This window comes from Sipha flava, unplaced genomic scaffold (assembly GCF_003268045.1).
Source record: "Sipha flava isolate LNK unplaced genomic scaffold, YSA_version1 44_pilon_pilon, whole genome shotgun sequence".
In the NCBI taxonomy this organism is placed as follows: Eukaryota; Metazoa; Arthropoda; class Insecta; order Hemiptera; family Aphididae; genus Sipha; species Sipha flava.
The window spans coordinates 2159804-2184716 of record NW_020273203.1 but is presented as its reverse complement, the minus strand read 5'-3'; the positions used below and the strand labels follow the sequence as shown (position 1 = coordinate 2184716).

Sequence of the window (24913 nt, the reverse complement as noted above, 5' to 3'; positions counted from 1 at the left end):
ACCACAATTTGTATCATATCATATTTCTTAACTGTGTGCGTTTAACGAAACGTAAACTAATCATACATTAAGTATAAAGTTTCCGAATTCCGTTTACTGAATATTTAATGGGGCAATCTGTTGACTGTCCCTTCGTACACAGCATGATGAACATACCATTTTATATATTTGTATGCATATATAAATTTGCACATTTATATGAAATGCAAAATGCATAATAATTGTCTCTATTTTTTTTGCATCAAATAATCTTTAAAATAACATTGAAATAAATATTATAATTTTTTAAACACAAACTGCGAAGATTTACTTATATCAATCATTCTAAATAGAAGTAAACTAATACATTTATTAAAATTCTATAACTTTTTTGATGTATTTATATATATTTATCAAAAAAATAATAAATCTTGAATTTTAAGGTCAATAAGGCATACAAAGAAAAATTAAAAAACAAACTTTAATATGTGTAAACAAATTTGTTGTTTTCTACAATACTGCGTTTTGTAGTAATAATAATATTAAAATGTATGGTTTAATTTAAAATACTATTTACTATTAATTTCACAAAATATTGAATGATAATCGAACTTATATTCCAGAAAAATTAGAAGTTAAAACGATTAAATTTCAAAGCACTTAAGTTTTAGACATTTCAAAAGCAGCCCGATAAATATTACGCGTATTTGATAACGTTTTATTCAGAGTCGCATTGTACGGCAACAATAAGATTTATTATTTTTCGATCGATATGATCTAAATGAGTGAACAACACTTCCCAACGTCAATACCTATCGACGGGAAAAAATATTTTCAATAAGCCGTACGGATAATAACACTTCGGCGCCACCTCCAATAAAAGACATGTAATATATTTTTCGTAAATAGTAAAACACGCGGTTGGTTCGATTGTTTCCGTTTTTTTTTTTTCCGCGGTACTTACAGTACCGAAATTCGGAAGCGATTAGAAAAAAAATAAAAATAAAATAAAATAATAAAAAACCAAAACGAATAGTTTACAAGAAAACTATTGGTTATTCGGTGGCTTTGTGTTCAACAACGTCACGGGTCAAATTACTCCGATAAAACGAAAAAAAAAAAAAAAAAAACAATAATATCAAATAAATAAATACATATTAGTGTTGTGCGGACGCCGTTGAAAGGAGGAGAGAAACGGTCGTTCGATACGGCACACCGATGTTAAGCGCACGGCCGTCATTGCGGTTCACGCGAAACACAGCCGCGAACGAGAACTACGTCATTCGTACGTATGCACGCGTGTACGCGCTCTTATTGTTTTAATTGAACGCAATTGACGTTTATTTTTCGTCGCCGACTTCGCGCACCGCACAACGATGTTACTATGACCATCTGTTCCCGTCGCCCGTCCATCTTGACCGTCCTCGGTGTTCAATCAACGGCCGAACGGGATAACAAGTCCTTCGACGATCGATGGTTACCGTCCCGGTGCCCCACCCCTCGTCGATTAATTAAAACCGCCGCCGCTACTGTTCTACTGATTCCGCTGCTGTTGTTGTCGTTCAACAACACGATGTCCAAAAAGTACAACACACATCTAAGAACGAACACAACCACACACCGTACTCCATTGTCGATAGATCTTCGTAACACCGTGATCGCATGGCGTGCGGTTGTGCGTTAATGGCGGCTAAAATTTTGTTGAAAACGGGCGGGAGGGGGGAAAGAAACAACAAAAGAAACCTAAAAATTACGACGGAATCCGATGGATTACAGGGTGAACACCGTATAACAGCAGATGCATCAGTTACGTCGATGAAAAGATTAAAGATAACGATAAGAATTATTGAAGACGGGAGGCCGCTCGAGACGGTTCAGCCGATTCTTCTGTTTTAGCAACGATTTTCCCTGCGCCCTCGGTGATCGACGGCGACCCGTGCGCACGACGTCGATCGGGTTCAATCGCAACTTACTAAATGCGTCACGAAAAGGATATCCAAACGAATGCTTCCCCACTTTGAACCACGCAGACACCTGAGTAGGGTGAAATATTTGATTAAAAGTTCTTTCTCTTTGATTAAAATATCAAATGCAATTTTAAATTCAATCAATTTGAAATCGAAAAATAAATCTGAACAAAAGTGCTTAAATCATATCACACATACACACACACACACGTGCACCGGATGCGAGCAGGTCTATTGATGTGTACCATTGAAACGACGTCCAAACGGACAATTTTACACTATCAATATCCAAATAATTCGAGGTTAAATTATTACGTCTTACAGAAAATATATAGGCACTATAAGATTTATTTCTTAATTTTGTTTACTGTAATTTATTAGTGTCGCGAACGTGTCCAAATGATAAATAGGAGTTTGACTGATTACTTATATGTATTGTGATCATCTCGAATCGGGTAAAAAAACATTATCAAGCTTATAACTGAAAGGGATATTTTAATTGATTAAAAAAACAACATATCTTTGACTCGATTGAGATTTCGGCGAGTCTTAATACTTTGATGAGCTTGTTTAAAAAAGCTTTAATTATTATTTCTTATGAAATTCAAAAAAATTCATCAGTAAAAAATCATAAACCTTTTTAAGTTATTTCATTGTCGTGTAAATCATGTAAAAAATTTTAATATTTAAATTGAAACTGACGACGTCTTTAAAAACTTTAAAGTCTAAAAATGAAAAAAAAAAGTAAATAATAACAATAATTATTTTATCATCGTTTTCTATTCGTTTTTTTTAAGTACGAAATTTCTGTCCGATTGAATTAATGAGTTATAATAAATAATGGATTTAAAAATAAATTACTAAAGGATTACAATTGAGTTCAAACTCTGATAACAGTACAAAATATACGATAAACAATTGATGTCCTTAAAATCTTTACCGTACGTGTCATTATCTTTCTAATTTTCAAATTATATTTTACATAGTTACACAACGATTAACAGTACAAATAAATTGTACAAACACTTATCGTCGATATAATAATATAATACGAGTTTATTCAACAATATATACACCGCGTGTTTTTCTACATTCGAAGGAAAATATGTATAGAATACAAATAAATAAAAATGTGAACTGTTCGGTCTACTGTAGATAATGTAGTATACGTTTACCAGCGCTGTAGCGTAAAAAATAAACAAGAACAATGTACAGCTGAACACCAAAATCTCTCATCAACAGTTAATACGAGTCGGCGCATTCGTGACGCGAGCGACGAATTCATTTGAACAACTCGCAGACATTTCACCACGACGCACTACGTTTCGGTTGTAGGGAAAACAATCGGAAAACGATTCGGAAAACAGATTCGTAACAACAGCCGACGGAGTTAACACGAGTGCTCTGTATAAACGCGTTGCATTATGACGTATAATAATGTAATGTATATAGATAGATACACAGCTCGGTCATACCGTACAAAACGTACCAACGGTTTTCGGTCTCACGTATAACCTACGCTGACCTTTCAGACCAAACATAACCCGTAACAAGCTTATCTAAGCTCTCTACACATAATTTTTCGCATGAGAACCGACGCACAGTGACGACAATGTAAACGCGACCAAAATCACGCGCAGCCGGGTGTGTGTTCGCCAGACTAGTGTTTTTTCATTTGTTTTACAGTTGTTCGTATTTGCAATTGTTAAACACGCGTACGTTTTTTTCTCTCTCTCCAAATGCCGTGGTTACTTCCATAGTTAAAAACCGAACTACACGCGAATGTGTATGTTGCACGGAAACGTTCGGAAGTAGACAGTGTATTGCGAAGTAACGTTTCGAAATTCTACCAGCACGTGTTATCCATGACGCTGCGTCGGTAAATCGTCGCATCACGAGTAATTTTGTTGCATACGCGTCCAGATGATTAAACAAACGACGGCGTTCGTCGATTACGTCGTTTGCGGGGAAATTATTCGAACTGGTATTAAATTTACCGAGGCCGTTAAACGCGCTTCGGAAACACGCAAGTGATTTGCATAGTATAATGTAAATAATACGCGATCTAGTCACGTGCCAATACCGCTAATAATATCATTGAAATTAAAATAATAAATATTAAAAAATAAACACTGTAAATATATACCGTGATCGCTTGCGTTTACGCTTTTATGTAACCATTGGTGTTAAAATTTTAATTTCTACTAAATCGCTGAACACTGATGTACAAGGGGAAAACTAAGGTCGGGCAACTCCAATACCTACGAATATTTGGCATAATAATATAGAAAAATTACGGCAACTATAGGTAAAACAAAACTAAATAAAATTACACGTCACTTTAGTTTATGAAATGGTATACGAAATGGTAATAGGTTACGAAATCGGTTGAAATGGAGCGAGAGGATTCGGGTGTGTGATGACTATCGATACATTTCTCGAACCCCTTAATAGTACATCTATCACACGCGATTATGGGTGTACAAATCCATGCGATATTTTTATACGCAATTACACAAAGGCTGAGGCATATAGTTCAATACATAGTAACCATTACACTATTATTACTTTAAAAATTAAAATATACCACTCAGACTCGTAGTTTTTTTGCTATATTGATGTAGTTAAATACTTATTTCATCTTAACTAGCACTGAATTCGATACAAGACTATTGGTTTCATTATTACAGCAGTAAAATATCTGTGTATAAATAAAATGTGATATCAACTATGAAAATGCGACTATCGCAGGATAAATATTCAATAATGAATGATTAGCGACACAAACATAACTAATGTTATTTACTTTAGTGAATATTTTAGTCATTCAACACGTACGATATTATGATCAAAACGATAAGAGAATAATTGTATATTGTTTCGGTTTGACCTGCGTTAATTGATGAAAACTGTTCAACGGGTAAAAAAATAAAAACAGCATTCTTACGGATACTCATAGCACAGCAGCAGCCGTACGGTGCTGATGCTGGTGTAGTTCCGAATACTTCGTCCGGTGATATCCTGGAAGAGAGCGAACTACGTACGTACGTGGGGTATTAAATTACAAGACGCGCCTAACGTACCATGATAATATCCTGTTCCCCCTCTACCGGCAGAAGGACCACCGGTAATAATACAACCAACGATAGAGACGTAAAACGTACGCAAGTATGTATTTGATTTTATTTTTAAGGATTTAGGAGGGGTACGTATACGTAGTATAACGCAATAAAAAACGACCGACGACGCGGAAAGTTTGTTAAAATGTAAAACGTCTTCAGACACGCATCGCAGTCGCGCGCGCAAGGACGAACCCGGGAGAACGTCAAGGTCCACGCACGTTTCACCCGTGAACGATCTCGTCACCTTAAACTCCGATCTCCATATCGACGACGCGCGTCCGATCCCGTTCGGCCGACCGTTGAGATTTTTAGCGGCCGTTAGCTCGCCGCCAACGGTGGCGTAGACCCCTTTGCAATACCGATCGGAGTGTCGCCGTCGGGCGGCATCATCTACTATCGGCTATGTTTCGTGTACGGAAAATTAGTTTTCCGCTCGTAGGAAGCGAAAAAAAAAAACCGAAATCGAAAAGAAAACGCGCGTTTCGCGTCTCCGGGTAACGTTTCGCCGGGCAGAGCGCGCGAGTCCGCCGACGGCCGAAGGTTGGTGGTCGCGCGCGCGGCAGTACGCGTAAATCGTGTGTAACGGCACTGACCTTGGGCTTCAACTTGGACAGCCTGTACGCCGCGTCCTCCTCGTCCTCGCCGCCGCTGAACGTGCACGTGCTGCAACCGGATATCTTGCGCTCGGGCGTGTGCAGCGAGTAGTCGGCGTCCAGCACGCTGATGACGCTGCCCGCGGCGCTCCACGTGCTCGCGGCGCTGCAGTCGGACGACGAGTCGTTGAACGAGCAGTCCGCGCGTCCCGGTTCCAGCTCGCCGAGGTCGTCCAACGTGAACATGGACGAGTACGACACCGGGCCGCCCTCGGAGTAGTCGCTGACCACCACGGACGGGGTGCGGAACTGCCGCGAGCCCGGCGCGTCGTCGCCCGCGCACCCGCCGTCCAGCACCACGGTGCCGCCGCCGCCGCCGCCGCCGCCGCCGTTGTCGTTGCTGCTGTACGACCGGTACAGCGCGGGATGGTGCCGGGTCGCGAAATCGTCGTAGCCCTGGTCCAGGCTGTGTCCCTTACGGCTCGGGCCGCCGCCGCCGCCGCCGCCGCCGCCACTGACGGGGCACGTCCACGACTTGCGCCTCTTCCGCTTCACCTTGGTCTTGCTCACCTCCAGCCGGCTGACCACGGGCACCTGTTGCGTCTTCTCACCGTCCGAGTTGGTCGTCGTCGTCAACTTTTCTTCGTCGTCGTCGTCACTACCTGCGGGCCGGCGGGCGCAACACGCTAACATTAGTTCAAAATCTTACCAAATACCGTTGGGGAGGGGGGGGGGAGGAGGAGGGAGAGATCTCGGACTAGCGTTTTTTCGGCGGCCGATCGAACGCGATCGATCGGCGACTGATACGCAACGAATCACTGGACCTCGAAAGTTCCGTGCGCGTACGGCTTAAAATCGAAACATTTTTACCGCGACCTTATTCGGTTTTTGGCGTTTTTCGATTCCGGTTCCGTTGATTTTCCTCGGTTATATGCGATTTTGAACGTTTATTAATGCAATAACTTCCGAGACCCAGTAAATGCGTATCAATAACATACAAAGCACGTTATTGTGACCCAGACTAGACCGATTCACGGGATCATCCGAAATCGGTCGAAAACCAAACGCATCGCTTGCAGTTCGGAGACGCTACTATACGTTTCCGACGTACCCTATGTGCTGTTCGTTTGCATAGAGCCGACAACCAACATACGAGTATACCAGGGACCAGGACCGTAACCAAAAAGAACCGGTACTGTAACCGGTTAACCTTTAAATTTTAGGAACCGTAACTGACACCAGAACCTTTATTTCCAAAAATTAAAAACCGTAACCTTAAATATAAAAGGGTTAATTTAAGTCGGTTATTTTGACTAGTAAAACTATGGTAATGACTATTTTGTTTATCTGTTTGTCGATTCAAAAAAAATAAAAGTCAAATCTTTTTATGTTTTTATTATTTTGTGTTGTAAACTGTAATAGTGTAATGCATATAATAAGTAAATTTGTAATATTATTATTATTATTTTCGTATTTTTATTAATATATTACAATTTACAATGTGTATATCATCTATCTTGTTAATTAAATATTAAATATAATTAATTTCTATAAAAAATGTGTAGCTGCAACAGTAGCCAGGATTAACTTTGATTCCTAAATACGATTAAATTTTAAATTAAAGATATTTATTTCATCAAACTATAGTATTTCACAATATTACAAAATATTTTACAAATTCTTACTATGAGTTGGAATAAAATAACAACCTAACTCAAAGAAATATAATAGGCTGAGATATATATATTTAATAAATTTATAATTATTATTTTTAACTATTCATAATACCTTCTATTTTCATGAAATGAAACAAAATTTAAACAAGAATAAATAATATTAAATTATAAATATTATTTTTCAATAAATCTCTAATAATCAGAATTAACCGAAATTAACCGGTTCTAGAAACCTTACTCTTTTAAAAAACCGAAATCTAAACCGGAACCGAAAAAACCTATAGGTTCTAGTCCCTGATATATACAAACGTATTCCACCGAATGTCTTACAACGGAAGTTCAGAACTCTATCCGCTCTTATGTACATGTTACAGTTCGGTATTGAATCACATATTATGAAATAACTAAAACATGTAGCTAATGTATATAATTTATACTTTAACTAGTTACTCTATTACATTCCCCCGGGGGCTTACTATGTTCATGTGTCTAATTGCACTAAATATATACAATATCGTTACTTTATTTGAACCAATAAAAGTATTACATTAAGATCTGCAGCAACTGCTCAGTCACCGGTAACTAGTCAGGGTTTTTTTTTTTTAGGTGCACATGTACCAAAAAATTTAATACAATAGCCTTGCGTGTACAAATAAATAATTTAACTATAACCGATTCAGTTTAAAACAAATCAAATATTGTAATACATTTTAAACTTAAATGTACCTTATGTACCTCGACGGTAATCAAACTAAAATAGTATAGATCAACTTAGGTTTCTTAAACTTCTTTATCCGCGAAACCCTTTTTGATGTCCACATTTATTGTGGAACCCCAGGGTTCCGCGGAGTACAGTTTAAGAAACGCTGGTATAGAATCACTAGATTTTCTATGAAATAACTAGTTTAAGTATGATTTTGATATATTACTTCATACATTACCTACCTAAAATTCGCAAGTAATTCGTGAAATATGTGAATTTTTTTTCTTTTTGATGCTCAATTTTCAGATACAATGCATAGTATGAACAGTCGTTTTCAATCGCGGTTTTGTCGGTGATCCAAGTCATGTAAATCGTGTATACCGCACTTTTTGAGACCACACCAAACACATGGCACCTTAAACGTAGTTTAACCTTAACACTGGATTTCTACACACGCCGTGTTAAAGGACATCCAATAATTATTTTTTTTTTTTTTTGTGTACCTTTTCTACGTATTGTTTTCTAAAAATCTTGTGGGGATGTATTCGCAGTGGAAACAGTTCAGTTTTTACTGTCCATATTTACATATCATATTTATGATTAAATTTTAAACTACATTATAATATCAATGTAATATAAATTTATAGATTAACGAATTGCAATTTTAAATTAAAAATTATTTATTTTATTTGTGAATTTATTTTTAGTGCGATAATATTGTTTAACTCGGATGAAAAAAAAACAAACTACTATTAGACCATTTTTCTCGAAAAACGTGACTTTAGTCGGAGATTTTGCGTATTTTACAAACTGAAATATGACAAAGATATTACCGTGAAAATGCTTAGAATTGTAATAATAACACATGTGCGAGTACCATGTTTGCATACGTGTTTGCTAACAGTCAACATATATATGTAGGTAGGTTTAATTTAATTATATTGAAGTACTGAACATTTTTAGATCACAAATTGGACAAATACATAAGATACTTTAAACAATGGCCATTTCTTTCTCCGTTTATCAATCGTTTTCTTTCTTTAGGGGCAATGACTTCGGGTGAACATTTCAAAATAATATTAAATTCCTTTCAACATGCGTTATAATTGTATATTGAATTTGACTTTTTATTTTGATTCGAAGCGCATAGATTTAATGTTTATCATTGATAAAAGTTTAAAATTATTTTATTACATAACGTACTCGTATTTATGAGTTATAAAATTGTTTTAATATAAGATATTGTATAGTGTATAATATTTTATGTTAGAGATGCGTACGGTCTAATCATTTATTTTCCCGGTTCGACTTCCGGGGGTAGATAAATTCCAACATTACCCCAGACCATTTTTTAAATAAATTTTTATCATCGTATTCCAATGTACCTAAATATTTTTATTTATTTTTTGATTTTTTACTTTTATTTGCGTAATAATCACTAAACGGCTTTTGATTACAAATCGGTAAATAACAGTGCGGGTTTTCGTACTAAAAAAAAAAAACATTGTTGTTCTTCAACAATCATTATCGCATCATCATTCTCTTCAGATTGAATGACTATGGAAATATATGTAAGATACATTATCGATAAGCTTAATTATAAAATTGTACTGGATTGATCATGGATAAACCGCTAATTATTGACATTTTGAAGTTAGTGGCGGAGACGCGAGGAACCCCACAATATTTTCTTTGGGGTCTAGTCCATAGCAAACATATTTCAATAACGATTCTATGAAGCACACGTTAGTACTTGAACTCCGATTAACTAAAAATATATTTACGAAATAACATTCTAACCCTAATAGTTTCTAATCTACGGTCAAACACCATAACAATTCAAATGCTCCACCCCCCCCCCCCCCCCCATAATAAAATGTAGTTCGAATAATAATCTAGATCTTTAATCGTTGTCCTACGCATTAATTTATTATTAACATTATAATACAACATTTTATTATTATGATTCTCTCAATCGTAATAATTTGGTTTTAATTAATATGCATTATCTCAATTGCCGTACATTTCAATGTGCATAGTCATGACGTCGGGATTGTAACGGGTATTCATAACGTTGTCTAATTATTTAGTTTTAATCACATCGCGCGTTCTACCCAAATGTAATCATAACATTAAGCCTGTACAACATCGTATTGTCAGCGATGTGATCACATCGAAACACCGACGTGTTAGTAGTTAATTATAAAGGATTTGATAATATCGAAAATTAATTAAATTTCAACTGTCGTTATTCATTACGTCTACTACGTACTACACACGACGGATATTATATGATATGGTCCGTTTCGAACGTGTGCCGATTTCCATAATTGGAAAATCCTAAAGTTAATCGTTTTAGCCAGTGATTAAAAGCTGACGCTCGTACGTTTTACAGGGTATCAACGATAAAACTATGCTCAGCAGAAAATAATAAATTTATCGGATAAGAACCTGCAGGGGAATCGAATATATTCGATTTGATATCAATGAACAGCGTTATAGTGCTCGTCCGACAACAATAGGCAAAACTCACAAAGCCAAAAACTAATAACAATCTCGTCAATAAATAAACCATGAAAACTATCAACTTCAATGTATTATGTTCTTTCGACATTTAAACAATCAGTAGTATTATTAACACCGTATTCTTGTAAAATATACGTTATGTTTAAAATATCTTAAGTTATGTTGTTCATTTGGTTTCGGGCACGTGGCCAATATCAGTATTTCATTATTTTTATAGCAATTGATTTGATAATGATCGGACAGCAACTTTCAAATTACAATCATCCGTATAATGTTTTACTTAAAAAAAACACGTAAGGTACACTTTTAAATAAATTACATTAAAATACGCATTTCCTACGGTAATTACAAAAACTTTATATCGTTAGTAATCTTATAAGTCGAGTAATTCACCAACAAATAACAACTGTATTTCATACTAATATTTTCCGTAAGAAATCGACCGAATTCTAAACTTGAAATGGAAATTATCACGCATAAATTATTGAAATGTTCAATACGGATTATATTTATATCAGAGTACCTACTTAAAAATCTTAGAATAAAATCGAATCGTTTGACAACACTTGGAGTCAAATCGAAATCAAAGTATTTAAAACATCTTAAAAAATTATATAGTAAATAATTAAACGAACAGCAAACTGTACAAATTTATAATTGTATTTATAATTGTTTAACATTTGAATAAATCTGCGAAAATCAATACTATCCAAGGCAAGTTAAACTTATTCAATAATTTATAACCAGAAAACATAATTTTACTTCGATATTCATTTCTATTCTTTATTTAACGTATTTGTTTGAATCATTACCATTATTTATACAACTTTTATGAATATAAATAGAAGACAATTATTTATGATTAAATCTCTCAAAAGCAATTTTTTATTTAAATTAATTTTTAAAACCATAAATAGTGTTAAAAATTAGTTCATCTAAGTTTAATTTTATTGCAACATTTAAAGTACATTTACACAAGACACAATCTATCTAAATGATTTTAAAATCCGAAAAATATATCATTTTTTTTTTTTTTTGAGAAGTTTGTTTTTATTTTTTATTTGATAAAATATAATAACATTTCTACAAATCAGTGAAAATATCAAGTTTTAAATTTTAAAGCATTAAATCTAAAGAATAATTATCTAATATTATATATTAGCTTCAATATAAATGCTGTATGAATCGATAAAAAGTAATGAATAACAAATTGCCATAATGTATATATTTATAAGTATTATATATTATATTTTTAAAAATATAATATGATGTAATATACTCGTATAAATCAAGTGAATAAATACAAAATAAGTACTACAAAAAAATTCTAGTTTGAAAATATTTTACCTGAAAAATAACAACAGTAAAAATTTTAAAATGAAAAATAAAATAATTTTTCAAAACTTAAAACATCGTAAATTAAATACATTATTTTTAGAACTTATACAATATACGACCCTATTTAACATTTTTATTGCAATACGCTCTACTAAAATTGTTTAAATACTCAATAAATTTCTTTAACTGCTCGCATAATATGTTTATTTTACACTTAACTACATTCTATAATGAATAAAATACAATTTCATTGGGTCAGACACGAAAAACTTGATGAAAAAAATATACATCAATTATGTACCATAAATAATTGTTGTTGATAGAGAAATATTTCCATTAAAATGTGTATTTTTTTATAATATCCGAGAAAAATAAGATGCAATTCGGGGGGGGAATCTACCTGTGTTGAAAGTTTAAAGTAGGTTCCTCTACCTTGTCTCCCAGTATGTGGCCATCTCTCTATCATATACCTGGAGAAAATTATTTTATAATATCGATAATATCTATATCATCTAAGTTTCAGTCTTACGTATGGTAATCCTCAATAAACAATATTATACCATCAATGTGAATTAAACACCGGTTAATGATTTATTTTTAAATAATTAATAGTTCTGAATGTTGTTGATACTATTAATAATAATGATTAAAATTAAATTTAAAAAAAAATTGCTGGCACATCGAGTAGAATCAACTACTCATTCCAAATACGTACTACGCGGTTTTTAAATCAAACAATTATTTTAAGTAATATACACGTACACGACTTATATTACATAATTATAAATACTGTGGAGCAAATTAAAATATATTTTACTCAAATAAAATAAATTACCAACGTTATTGAACCAATAAAGGGATTATCTAAATAGAATATATTATGATAAATAAATAAATATAATTTGAACAATTAAGTTCGTTCAGAAAATCATAAGTATTCCTGACATTCATTAAGAGGTTAGTAGTAGAGCTTAAAATATGATTTTTAATAAAGAAATATTGGTAAAATTCATGATTTATTTAATTGAGATTTATTGGAGTTGAACCAGAAATTATATCTTTGGACTCAAGATAAACAAAAAAAAAAAAAAAAAATCAATGGATTTAAAATTTAAAACCATAAATTAATATATTATCACAGTTCAATACTATTAAATGAATGAGTTGTCTATACAAATCATTTCTCGTTTTTTTGATATGGATTACACGTAACATGAATAATTAAAAAAATAATAAATAATTATTAGTATCTTTATATTTCTTAAAGTTGTATTCAATAAATAACTTCAATAGAATACGACAATTGATATAATTAAAAGCATAATTAACCTAATCTGTTTTGTAGAATATGTGTTATTAAGACTACCTATACCCAAACATATACTTTTGAAAGAATACTGTTAAATCTTTTTCGAAAAAATTTCAGAGAAAACGTTTTCACACTAAAAAATTAGTAATCCAAAGGATGTTTCAAAAACAAAAGGACAAAAGTTTTACCGCCATCGTAAATCATGGTAATCGAATTTTCATTGTTTAAAGTTTATTGGAGCAAAAAATATATATCCGGGACATAGGAAAAAATAAAAAATGAAACGAACTAACAAAAATACAACCACCAACTTGAAGAAAAAAATCATCATGTACACAAATAGGTATAGTAAGGTTGAAAACGGTTACAAAAGTTGTGATATTTTATCATCAACCACATAGAGCATGATGGATGTTAATAAGACTCGCACGCATTTATATATAATATACATTTTAATAAATATAGAATTAGCCATAAACCAAACAATTAGTTATCAATACTTGTACTGAAGATCATTTCAAATATTAATATTTTTCAGATAAATAATCATCATGGACTTGGATTTTCTCAATTTAAATATAAAACTTAATTATACTAAAGTACATAAATATCAAGTTTTTTTTTTACAATTTTTATTGTTTTCGATTTTTAACATTTTATATGATGAGAAATAACCTACAAAATAATAAATCTGAAAAATCAACACGTCATCTAATCAAAAGCAACTCAATTATGTACGTCCGTATGCGTGTTACACTAATGTAAAAATACATATGAACATACACTGATTGTACAAAGAGTATTATTTTTTATAAAAAATACATATTAAAAAATCGGGAGTAACGGGATTTATATTATTCTCCATAAATCTTTAAAATATAGTAGAATATCCTTATGGCAAGATCCAAAAAATTTAAATTAAATAAAAATCGAATATCTTTCTTCATAGTTACTAATAATTTTCATTAGTTGAATACAAAACACTATATGCAGCAAAGAAAGTAGTAACAATAACGAATCTGAACTTATTTTTAATTCGATACTTTAATAAATGTAATCAGTTTTAAACGCGTACTGTAATTCTACATTGTTCAATGTAATTCATAAATTATTAAAATAAATATTGAAATATTACGAACAAATTTTAACATTTATAACAAGAATTCGACATAATTACCATGATTATATTTAATAAAACTGATTGCAGTGTAATTACATTAAATTAAAAAGCTTGGGAATGTCAATTAAATTTACATTGTAATTAGTATATATATTTATACATTTATATATGTATATATATATATATATATATATATTTACTGTATTGTAATTTAGATAGTATAAAATAATAAATATATGTTATTGAATTAAGCATTAATGATATAAGTAGATACCAATAATTATAAAATTTGTTTATAGTTTTTAAATGATATTCGATTCGTTGAATCTGTTATAGAAAATGTTACGTCATTAAGAATATAAATTACAGACAAATTTTAGTTTTAATCAATAATCAATACCGTTACCAATAACCGTTTGATCTACTAACGTTGCAATTGTTCAGATCACCTACTATACGATCATAATAAACGTAGAAAACACGGAACTGGAGTATGTAAAAAAAAAATAAATATAAATAAAAGTTTTTAAAAAGCATATTTTCATTCGTGTAAAAATCAAGGTAGGTAATTAAAACCGTAGCAAAACAATTATATTAAGTACGCGCGTTTATTAATAATATAGTATTAATCACGCAAAGTAACTTTTATTTTATATGCGGTATGGCTAATACACGTAATAATGAAAACCTACCACCGAAAAATAAAATTTGTCATACATTTTGGTAATTATTATTAATTATTGCATATCTGCTGCTTGCGCAAATAAATTATGAAAAACATGGTAATCGTTACATTAAATTGAACAAATCGTGTACAGTATGTTAAATATATATAAATTTGTAATCTTTGTTATTTAATTATTTGATATACTTTCTTTGTAAATTTTTTTTTTTTTTTTTAAAGACCATTGATTCGTTGATCGACAATACAAATAATAATTATGTTATCAGTCGTCATGGTGTTCATACGGAAAAAATAAATACTATTATGAAGGCATTTTTCTAATAATAAAAACTCGTCAAAAGATAAAATTAAAAATGGAATTGAATTCGACTATATTTTTTATGTATATACAAAAATTATGAAAAAAATAAAAATATAAATAGGAAGATTGATACTGATCCTAAACAATTGTTCGGTATAAGAAACGTGTTGATTAAAAAAAAAAAAAAAACGAATAAATATATAAACAAATATTTATTATAAAATATATTTATAAAAAATAAATAAGTACTTATATAAACAAATATATATTTTTTTTTTTAATCAATATACTTCTTATACCGAATATTTGTTTAGAAACAAGATCAATCTTCCTATTTATATTATTATTTTTTTCATAATTTTTGTATTGTACACATAAAAATTAAGGTCGAATTCAATTCCATTTTTAATGTAGCAGATATTATTACTTATTACCACTTAAAGTATATAGACAAATAAAATGGTAATAAGTAATAATATTTGCTATATGTATTCGACGATCAACGGTACGTCTTGTATACTAATGCGTAGGTAGGTATTATAATTTTATTACTTCTGGTTTAATTTGGTCACGTGTCACAACGTCATTTCGGCCAATTAATCGCATCCGGAGAAGCAACTAACCACTCGTAAAAAAAAAAATAATAGCTTTTTCTCGACGCACTTTATACGTCTGACACTTAACGAAAATCGCTGACGTTTTGTTTTTTTTTTTTTTTTTTAGTCATCCGACGTCACAGGGCGTGTTTGATTAAGACTTATTTTCCATCTTATATTCATTAACTCTGAAATCGATATTAATTGCTTATGCGACCGATTTAATGTGTTTGCGAATTTCATATATACGTGACAAAAGTGGCCCGATATAATTTATTATGATTTTCCAATATAAATTCATTCACGCATCGGTAACAAACATCGAATAGTAATTAAAGGCAGAACTATAAATTATTTTTCATTACGTGTACGGATAACCATTGCTCAAGCGCTAGAAAACTTTCGTTAAATTATCGAGTTGCGATTGTACACGTAATACCGAAAATGATATTTAAACAAGTCAAACAGATCGTTCCTTTAGAATATGAAAACAACGAAACATTGTGTGTTGTCGACGTAACACTCGTGACGCGTTCAAATGCGACGTGAAACCAATTGTTTTATACTCGTTCAATCGAAAAATGAAACAAAATCGTATACCTACGAGATGCGATAACATTATACGTCCAATATCTTAAGAACATAACTCGACGCTTTGGTAAGTTCAACCGGCAAATCATAAAAAATTTCGATCGCTACAGATCTGACCGTTTTGTTGACGTACGATAAGAAGAAAGAAAGAAAAAAATGATAAAAACGCAAACGGATCGAGTCTTCCGCGTCACTAACCGTTCATTTAAGGAGGGACGGTTCACAACACGGTCAGACGTGCGGACGGTTTCGTTGTTCGCACTGGACTTTTAAAGTTTACGTTACGCGCAGCGCTGCTCGTCGACGATTCGGTTGGACCTTAGAACGTTTGTTTGGTTTCGATTCATACCGAACACGTTGTGGCGCCCGTACGCGATGTGATGCACGCGGAACAAGACGTGACCGGTACACGTCTTGCGATCGAACACGCGAGCGTACGATTAATCGGAGAGCATCGAGCGCGGGGAACGAAAAAACGCGCCAACGGAACGTGTGGTCGGACGGGAACGGACAACGCGTTAATCGACAATCAACGCGGTACGTCCCGTCGGGCCCGTGAGTTCAATTGTTATTCGTCGTCGACGGATCTCCAGGAGACGGGTAGACAAACGCGAGACGTCGATTTATCCTCGGAACCGGTGGGCGCGTGCGTGCGACGAAAAAGGATCGATCTTTTCCGTTTCCGCCGAACCGTACGGATCGAATGTTAACCTCCCGTGCGACGCGTACACGATCGTCGGGTCGTACGTTCACCGGTTGGACGCGACCGTGTCCGTCCATCGCCGTCGCAACGCGCGCACCCCAGTGGCGTATTTATGGGAGGGGGGGGCCATCCGAAATGAAAAACACCGTTGTCAAAGATTGTTATTTTTAACATGGCTATGTCTTAATGCTGGGGGTTTCCGAAAATCTGTCGCGACACTGAGAATGTTGCTTATGCGATAATTTAAAATTTCATATTTATAAAATATGTTTATTCTTTTAAGAAAATACGTGGTGAATTTTGAGTGGCTCTAATAAAAAATTTGTTTATTACAATGTAGTTTTTATACTTTAAAAAAATAATAAATCATTAACAAAAAAAAATCGAGTTTCTTAGTTTTCTGATGGTGTACAGACTGTCGAGAAGTCTTGTAGTGCTAAAGTAATTTTTTTCGTAACAGTGTGCTTCCTCCTTCCTTTCCACCCAAAAATCAAATACATAATCGGCCCCCTCCGAAATGAAGACCTATATACGCCACTGACGTACCCGTGCAGCGCACGCTTATGCGCGCGTACACGTTGTTTGTATTACGTTTTCGCGTACACGTCGTGTAACACCTACGCGATGTGCTAAACGCTTTTGCATCAACGATTCGCACGCACGTACGTACGGCGGTGTTAGGTGTTATGCGAGGTCGGTTGTTCGGCAACGTGCACCGCGCGTTACGGTCGAGGGGAAATCGTGCGAAGCGCGCGGATGGTCCGTATCAGGGATGGCCGACCCGAATGATCTCGCGGGCCGCTTTGTAAACACATAACAATCCTGCGGGCCGCGCATAGGGTTGCCGAAAAAAGGTCGTCGGCCAAAACGTTAATGCAATCGCACGTTTTTGTATTTCTATCGGATTAGATTAGAATTATTACTTTTGTTGCGATTACGTTGTTAATAATACGGATACCGCGTTGCGCGGGCATCGTTCCAGAATATTCTATCGGCGCGAAAATATTTATTTTTTTTTTTTTTTTTGTAAATATTCGATAAATGTCGCGGGCCGCAAAACTTTCCAAGGCGGCCGGCGGGTTGGCTGTCCCTGGTCTATATTGAACCGATCGTCCGTGCACGCGTTTAGGCGACGCAGAAGCGGGTTTTTTTTTCAACGAAAACGTCTCGGTACGTTACGCGAACGACGGACCTGCGAACGAGACGAACCGTTGGTAAGGTGTTCGTTCTTTTAGCGAAACGTACTCTCGTACGCAAATGTATAGGAATAATAAGAGTTGAAAAAGAAAAAGAAAAAAAGCGACTACGATTTTAAACCGACGGTATAACATTGTGATGTTACAGCAGCGAGTTGACTCGTGAGGCGAACTTAATAAGCGCATAAGAAATTCGTGTATTGAATCTTCGGAAAAAAAAAATATCCGTTCCGGCTCTAACTGTAAGAGTGCGTCGTCGTGTTGGAATAGTATGCACAAATATTACTGATATATTTTTCTAGAAAAAATAATAATGAAAAGAAATTGCTTTTCCGATGCACAGTGCGTTATATTTGAACGCCAAAACTAACAATCATCCCAGGATCAGCATTGTTCGTGCAACATATTTTTTTAAATACGTTTATAGGTTATAAACATATTTTCTCGTGATCCATTTTCAGTAAAGATATAATTTTTTGGTTACGCTTTCACTGAAATCCATATCACAACGTTTTGATACATGTTTTTTAAACATAAATAGTTTTTATAAAATCGAAACCATATACATTTTATTCCAATCATTTAACATTACTATAATTTATAAAATATAATAAATTATTTCAAAGTATTTGTTTCATCAACGATATCTATTAAAAACGTTCCGAGCGAAATTTTTTTATTACGATAACATGTTTTACATGATTTATTTAGATTCCACAAAGACCTACTATAACGGTTTTTCGTTATTCGTATTATTTTGTTCATATTTAGTACTACTTATACGTAGGGATCAAAAACATAAATCTTTTAAGTAATACGTAAATTCAAAAATAATACCCAATGGGTTGGTATTAAAAAATGGAGACGCATAAATACGCATTGCTTGTAAATATATTTACCAAATAAATGTAACAAACATAATCATATTGTAAAGTATACGCAACAAATATAAAACAGTATATTATGATTTGATCAGTGATAATTGTTTGATGATCAGTACTTTATGTTCGAAAAAAAGAAAAAAGTTAAATAATCTTTGTATCTTGATCACTTGCGAAATATGTCTTTATGTCAAATAAAAAGTAATAACTTACTACGTAATAGGAAAATTAATACTAACTAGTTTCTCGTTTTTAAGTAGATGCGTATAATAATTAAAATAGGCCGCTGAAATAAGCACGTCTTCAATTTTCAAAATGATAATGTTGTTTATTAATAAGTTTATCTGTTGAAATTTCGAACAAAGCTTTCACGCTTAAACTAAACGTTTTAAAACTAAAGCACTCAGCAAATAAACAGTTAAGCAGGACTTTCCAGCTAAAATATAATGCTATTAACTGTGCATTAAATTATGAAGTCAGATTTTATAAAAATAATAAAACGCTTATACGTCATTAAGGTCAATAAATATTGAATATCTTAAGGATGCGTAGCTTACGTTTTTCAACAAATTATAACAACCCAAAAAAATATTATTAAAATAATGAACAATTCAGTATCCAACGTACCCACGTTTGTACAAACTCACTACTCTAAAAAATACCGATTAAATAGAATTCTCAGTCGATTTGCATGTCAACATGAAACTTTTGGAGAACTTCATCTACTCAAAAACTTGGTCACATATACAAAACAACAAAAAAATAAAAATAAATAAAGCACTCCATTGTAATACCAATATATTCTTCGCGCTTCATTCAGAATATAAATGTAGTAAAAAGAAAAAAAAATGTTATAACAATAATATTCATGATAAATTCACAAGTAAAATAAGTGATTATGGTTGAAAATATTATTTGAGAATCTGTTAACGGAGAAATATAAATGTAAAATTCATAATAGCAATTGATTTTAATCGACTATCGTTTCCAGATTTTAAATACGTGGAAAATTGAAGAACGAAGATAATTATCAAATTGTTAAAATTATTTTGCAACACAAACCGTTATAGGATGACCTATACTCATAGTGTTTGTTTTTTTAATGCATAACTTTAAGAATTTTGAAAACTTGACCCGAACATATAGTTAAAAAAAAAATAATAATAATAAAATATAAAATGAAAACTTAAACATCCGGCACATCTATATCTAAACTTTATTTTTTTTATCAAGTTAATACTAGAGATATAAAAGTAAAAAGTTTTCAGTCAAATTCATCAAATTAAATTTGCCATAGAACAGTGATAAAATCACAATTATTCTAGAAAAACAGACTTTTTTAAAATGGTGTTCGTACAGAAACACGCGAATAAAATACGTGACGGCAAAAATAATTACATAAATTCACAACAGCACGGATTAATGACACTTAAAAAAAATTATGTACAACGCGATTTCCCGTTCGGTAATCGTTTTTCCGCAGTCACACAATTTAGTAACGCGGTGATATATATACGAACACAATCGTATCGGTGAGTTATTAATAATTTATGGCGATCGTACGAAAAGGAAACGTGTTTAAAATCAGCATTTCCATGGCACGCATTGTACGCAACTGTAGTACGTCCACGACCGGAAACGAAAATCCGTAAAACGTCGGCCGGGTAAGATAGCCGGACGCGCGTTCGCGCTCGCTTACCCTTCTGCTCGGGTGTCGGAAACATCGATGCCGGTATGGAAACTTGAAAATTTGCACGCGAACGTCGCACGGCTGCACGGCAGAACCTAAAGGTTTCGACGGTGCGCGCGCGCGGTATATCATTCAATTCGTTTCCGAACGAGAGTGCACCGTGAGGCGAACACGAAACGCGCGGTTGATCGAGAACACCACGAGTACACCGTGTACACGGTCAACGATGTAAAATAGCTGTACCCAATATTAACCCGCGGACGTATGATAATAATAATTATACATTTATAGCGAACGACGTCGAGTGTTTTGTCGAAGAATGCCGATCAATTACGTACACGTATTCCGTGCACGGTGACGTTTAATATTTAAGATGGTAACACGCGGTCGTAATGAAACGGTTCCGTTACGCTTCCGCGTAACGGACTTGTTCGGCCGAACTCGTTATAATAATCTTACTCGAACTGCGTTCGCGCGCACGTAAAAAATAAACCGTCGTAAGAAGACTTGCGCGTGTAGTCGGTTTCGTTTTTGAAAACCGTCCGCCGCCGTTACCGTCGAGAGAGAAAAAAAAATAAAACCCGCGGAGACCGAAACCACCGCCGAGGATTACGATATAATAACACCTTTGAAACGGATCGCGGCCGAGCCTAGGCGAAATCGAAAACGATACGGTAATGATGTGCATCATTCGACTGTTAAAGACGGCACAAATATTTCATTATGTATACAATATATATGTACGTTATTTTTAAATCCTTTCAAATAAATAACGGTATCTTCGATACCCGCACGAACGACACGGGTCGAACAATAGTAGTATTGACATCCCTACATTAAAAGGACATGCCCAAGGTCCATGCCGCCGCATGTGCCTATATAACAGGGACACACACACACACACACACACACTCCACTCACAGAGAGTCCTTGATCTTAGGTCGTCAGTGCATGCGCACCGATCATGAGATCAACGACGAGCGATTTATATGTTTACACACGCGATTTGTTTTCAATCATTTAAGTTTAACTGAAATAAAAGAAAAAATATTGAATTATTTTAATCTGTTCGACTTGCGTTCTTCGTACGAGCGTTGAAGAATACCCAGTTCTGGTGCCATTAAATTCCGCATTTGTTCTTTCTTTTTCAACCTCGCGTCGACATCAGAAGTTCTGCGGCGAACAAGTAAGTGCTGTTTTATTTGGCTTGGCACACTGCGCAATTGCACTGATCGGCTCTCGAACCTTCTCAACCCCGAGAGCCCTCCCTTAAACAAGGAGGAAGGTAACAACCCGTTCATACCACATCGCATACATACCTACTACTTATTTTATTTTTGTACTTTTGGGTTATTACAATACGGCGTTCCGGTTGTTTTACGCAAGCCCGACACGTCTCCGTCCGTAGTAGGCGAGTCGGCTTGAATATCGATTACAATATTAGACGACCGGCGGGGCGGGGGAGGAGGGGGGGAAAGACGCGTCTCGCGACGGTCGATCGTCATGCGCGCATTACGACGCATTACGCTCGATCCTGTCGTGGGTTTCCTTTGATTATCATATCTTAACGACGTCGCGCACACGTCCGTCAACCGGACAACCGTTGTTCGACGCTGCGGCTCCGTTCGTCGGTCGCGCGAAGATCGTAATTGCTACGCGTTACCGTGTTACGCGAGTGCAGTGAACGCCGTCGCGTTTCTCGCGTTTTGTAAAACGCGAACCGAACGGAACCGAAGAGCGGCGATAAGAGTTTCGCGTCGGGGCTGTACTTTTTAAACGGGAAACCCGAGAGCACATAACGCGCACGCGGTCCGCGTACAATCGCCTACGCCCTAGCCGTTCCGCGCCGGACAACCGTGTCCGCGGACTTTTGCCGCCGTTCACGAACGCAGAACGGTCGAGTCGCGGTCGGTCATCGACGAACGCGTCTACACGCCCGGAGCAATGCGGTAAAATACGAAGGGTACTGCTACCTCTGTCGACCGATGTAATCGTTGCACTGATCGTAAAAACTGAAACGTCAAAGGAATTATTTTTCTACGATTCGTAACGATTAATCGTCGCGGAAGAAAAATGAAAAGGTTTCGACCGGTCTGTGAACACTTTGATCGATGTATGTGTACTGAAGTCGATCGGAACAAATGCATATTAGACCTCATATCAACGCGTAGTGAACTATACATCTGTAGAGATTGGAAAAAAATAAATGCTCGAACGCGGAACCGACGAGGACGACAACATGTTCAATACATAGCCTACCTGGCTACTCGATATCGAGAACTTTCGAGGATTATTTTCGCACGAATTGTAAACATCATACGAATGGATTACAAATAGCTTACAAAATAACAACGCTGTGAATTTGAAAAGAAAATCTCCCCATGGTTCGACATAATTTGTTGTTGTTGCGCACATCGGTTGCTTGACGTGTGTTTGTGATAAACGGCTTCGAAGGATTTCGATATCACGACACTATAACAGTGTCCTAGGAATGGAAATGATTCCAGAAGTTTGACGAATCAATTGATGCGATTGACTACTGCGGTGGCTCAGGAGTTTATCGTGGCCCACGCACGTGCAGACGTGCTGAATCAAATACTGTTTTGAAGTCAACATCGCTGTTTCGTTCAGCCACGGATTTGTACATACGATCCGCGTTTTAATTCTATACATAAACTAAATCGACGATTAAATGCCAATCGACATCATACTAAAACGTATATCCTCTCGAGTGCGTCACTTTTTGATTCAACCCGGTTTCGCGGTCGGTCGTGATACATGCGGGTTATCGCGGTTAACGAACACTGAAATATTTAAAATGGCTCTGTATCGCTCTGTATACACTGGAATTATGTTGCAACCGAGCGCTCTGTATGCGCGCGCAGCGAGTGTGTTGTCATTGCGGTGGCAAACACAGATTATTACCATCGTACGTCAATGTTTCACGATGGCATTCGTTACGGACGATGACGATGACAACGTCGGCGCGTATGACGTGTGTGAAATAATAATAATAACGACGAACGAGCGCGTGTAGAGAGTACAGAAGAGACTGTTATTAACCGCTGTACGGACTAATAACGTGAGCGCGCAGGGATACAGCGGGAAAAATACCATAAGTGTACGAGCGCGAAACAAAAACGGCCACGGTCGGCGAACGAAAGTCGAAATTGATATGGTTTGGAAAATTGAATAACGTCCGCGGTGAGTTGTTGCCGATCGATAGTGTTCGATTTGATTTCCACGTGCCGCGAATAACGTTCGATCGACGATTTTCGACTATGGCGAACGATCAATAGATCCCTTGGGCCAAACGATTCATTCGATCAGTAATCGTTATTATATCGAGGAGCGTTTGTTTTAAGAACAATGGTTTTATTGTTTTTTTGGAAAAAAAAAAAAAAAAAACCCCAAATTTTTCAATCCTTGAAAACGACAAGAGGAACGTGACCGTTTATACGACGGAGAACGACCGCCAATATCTGACCGCGAACAACGGAAGGCGGAACACGAGGACTTCTCTACGGCGTTCGCGCGGATCGAAAACGTTGAACGCGTTTCGAACGGAAGGGCGTCGGCGGTCGGGGTGGGGCGAGGGGGAAAAGCGCGCGTCAACGGCCGCCGCCCAGAAGCACGTGGCGACCGGCACAACCTGTCCCCACTCCGCGGCCGCCGCCGCGAATCGCGGTGCAGCGCGCGCCACGTACCGGGTAGGATGCTGCCCAGCGACTCGCAGCTGAACCGCCGTCCGTCGTCGTCATCGTCGGCCACCAGCCGCTGTTGCTGTTGCTGTTGCTGTTGCTGCTGCTGTTTGTGGTGCCCACGTCGTCGCTGCAACCGTCGGTTCAGGTGTTCCGCGTCTTCGGACGGGTCGTCGTCGTCGTCGTCGTCGTCGTCGTCGTCGTCGCCGTCGCCGTCGGCCTCGTCGCCGTTCTCG

General features: G+C 35.5%; 1 protein-coding gene across 1 annotated transcript in view; it reads right to left on the bottom strand.

The window, feature by feature from the left end:
* Positions 1–5439: 5439 nt before the first annotated feature.
* LOC112689502 overlaps positions 5440–24913 on the bottom strand; it is a 27736-nt gene continuing 8262 nt past the window's right edge. Inside the window, exons 2-3 of the mRNA XM_025563241.1 lie at positions 24684–24909; positions 5440–6323 (exon numbers count right to left, since the gene is read on the bottom strand). Coding sequence (XP_025419026.1) covers positions 5455–6323; positions 24684–24909 — 1095 coding nt within the window. The 3' untranslated portion in view covers positions 5440–5454. The remainder of the gene's footprint in view (positions 6324–24683; positions 24910–24913) is intronic.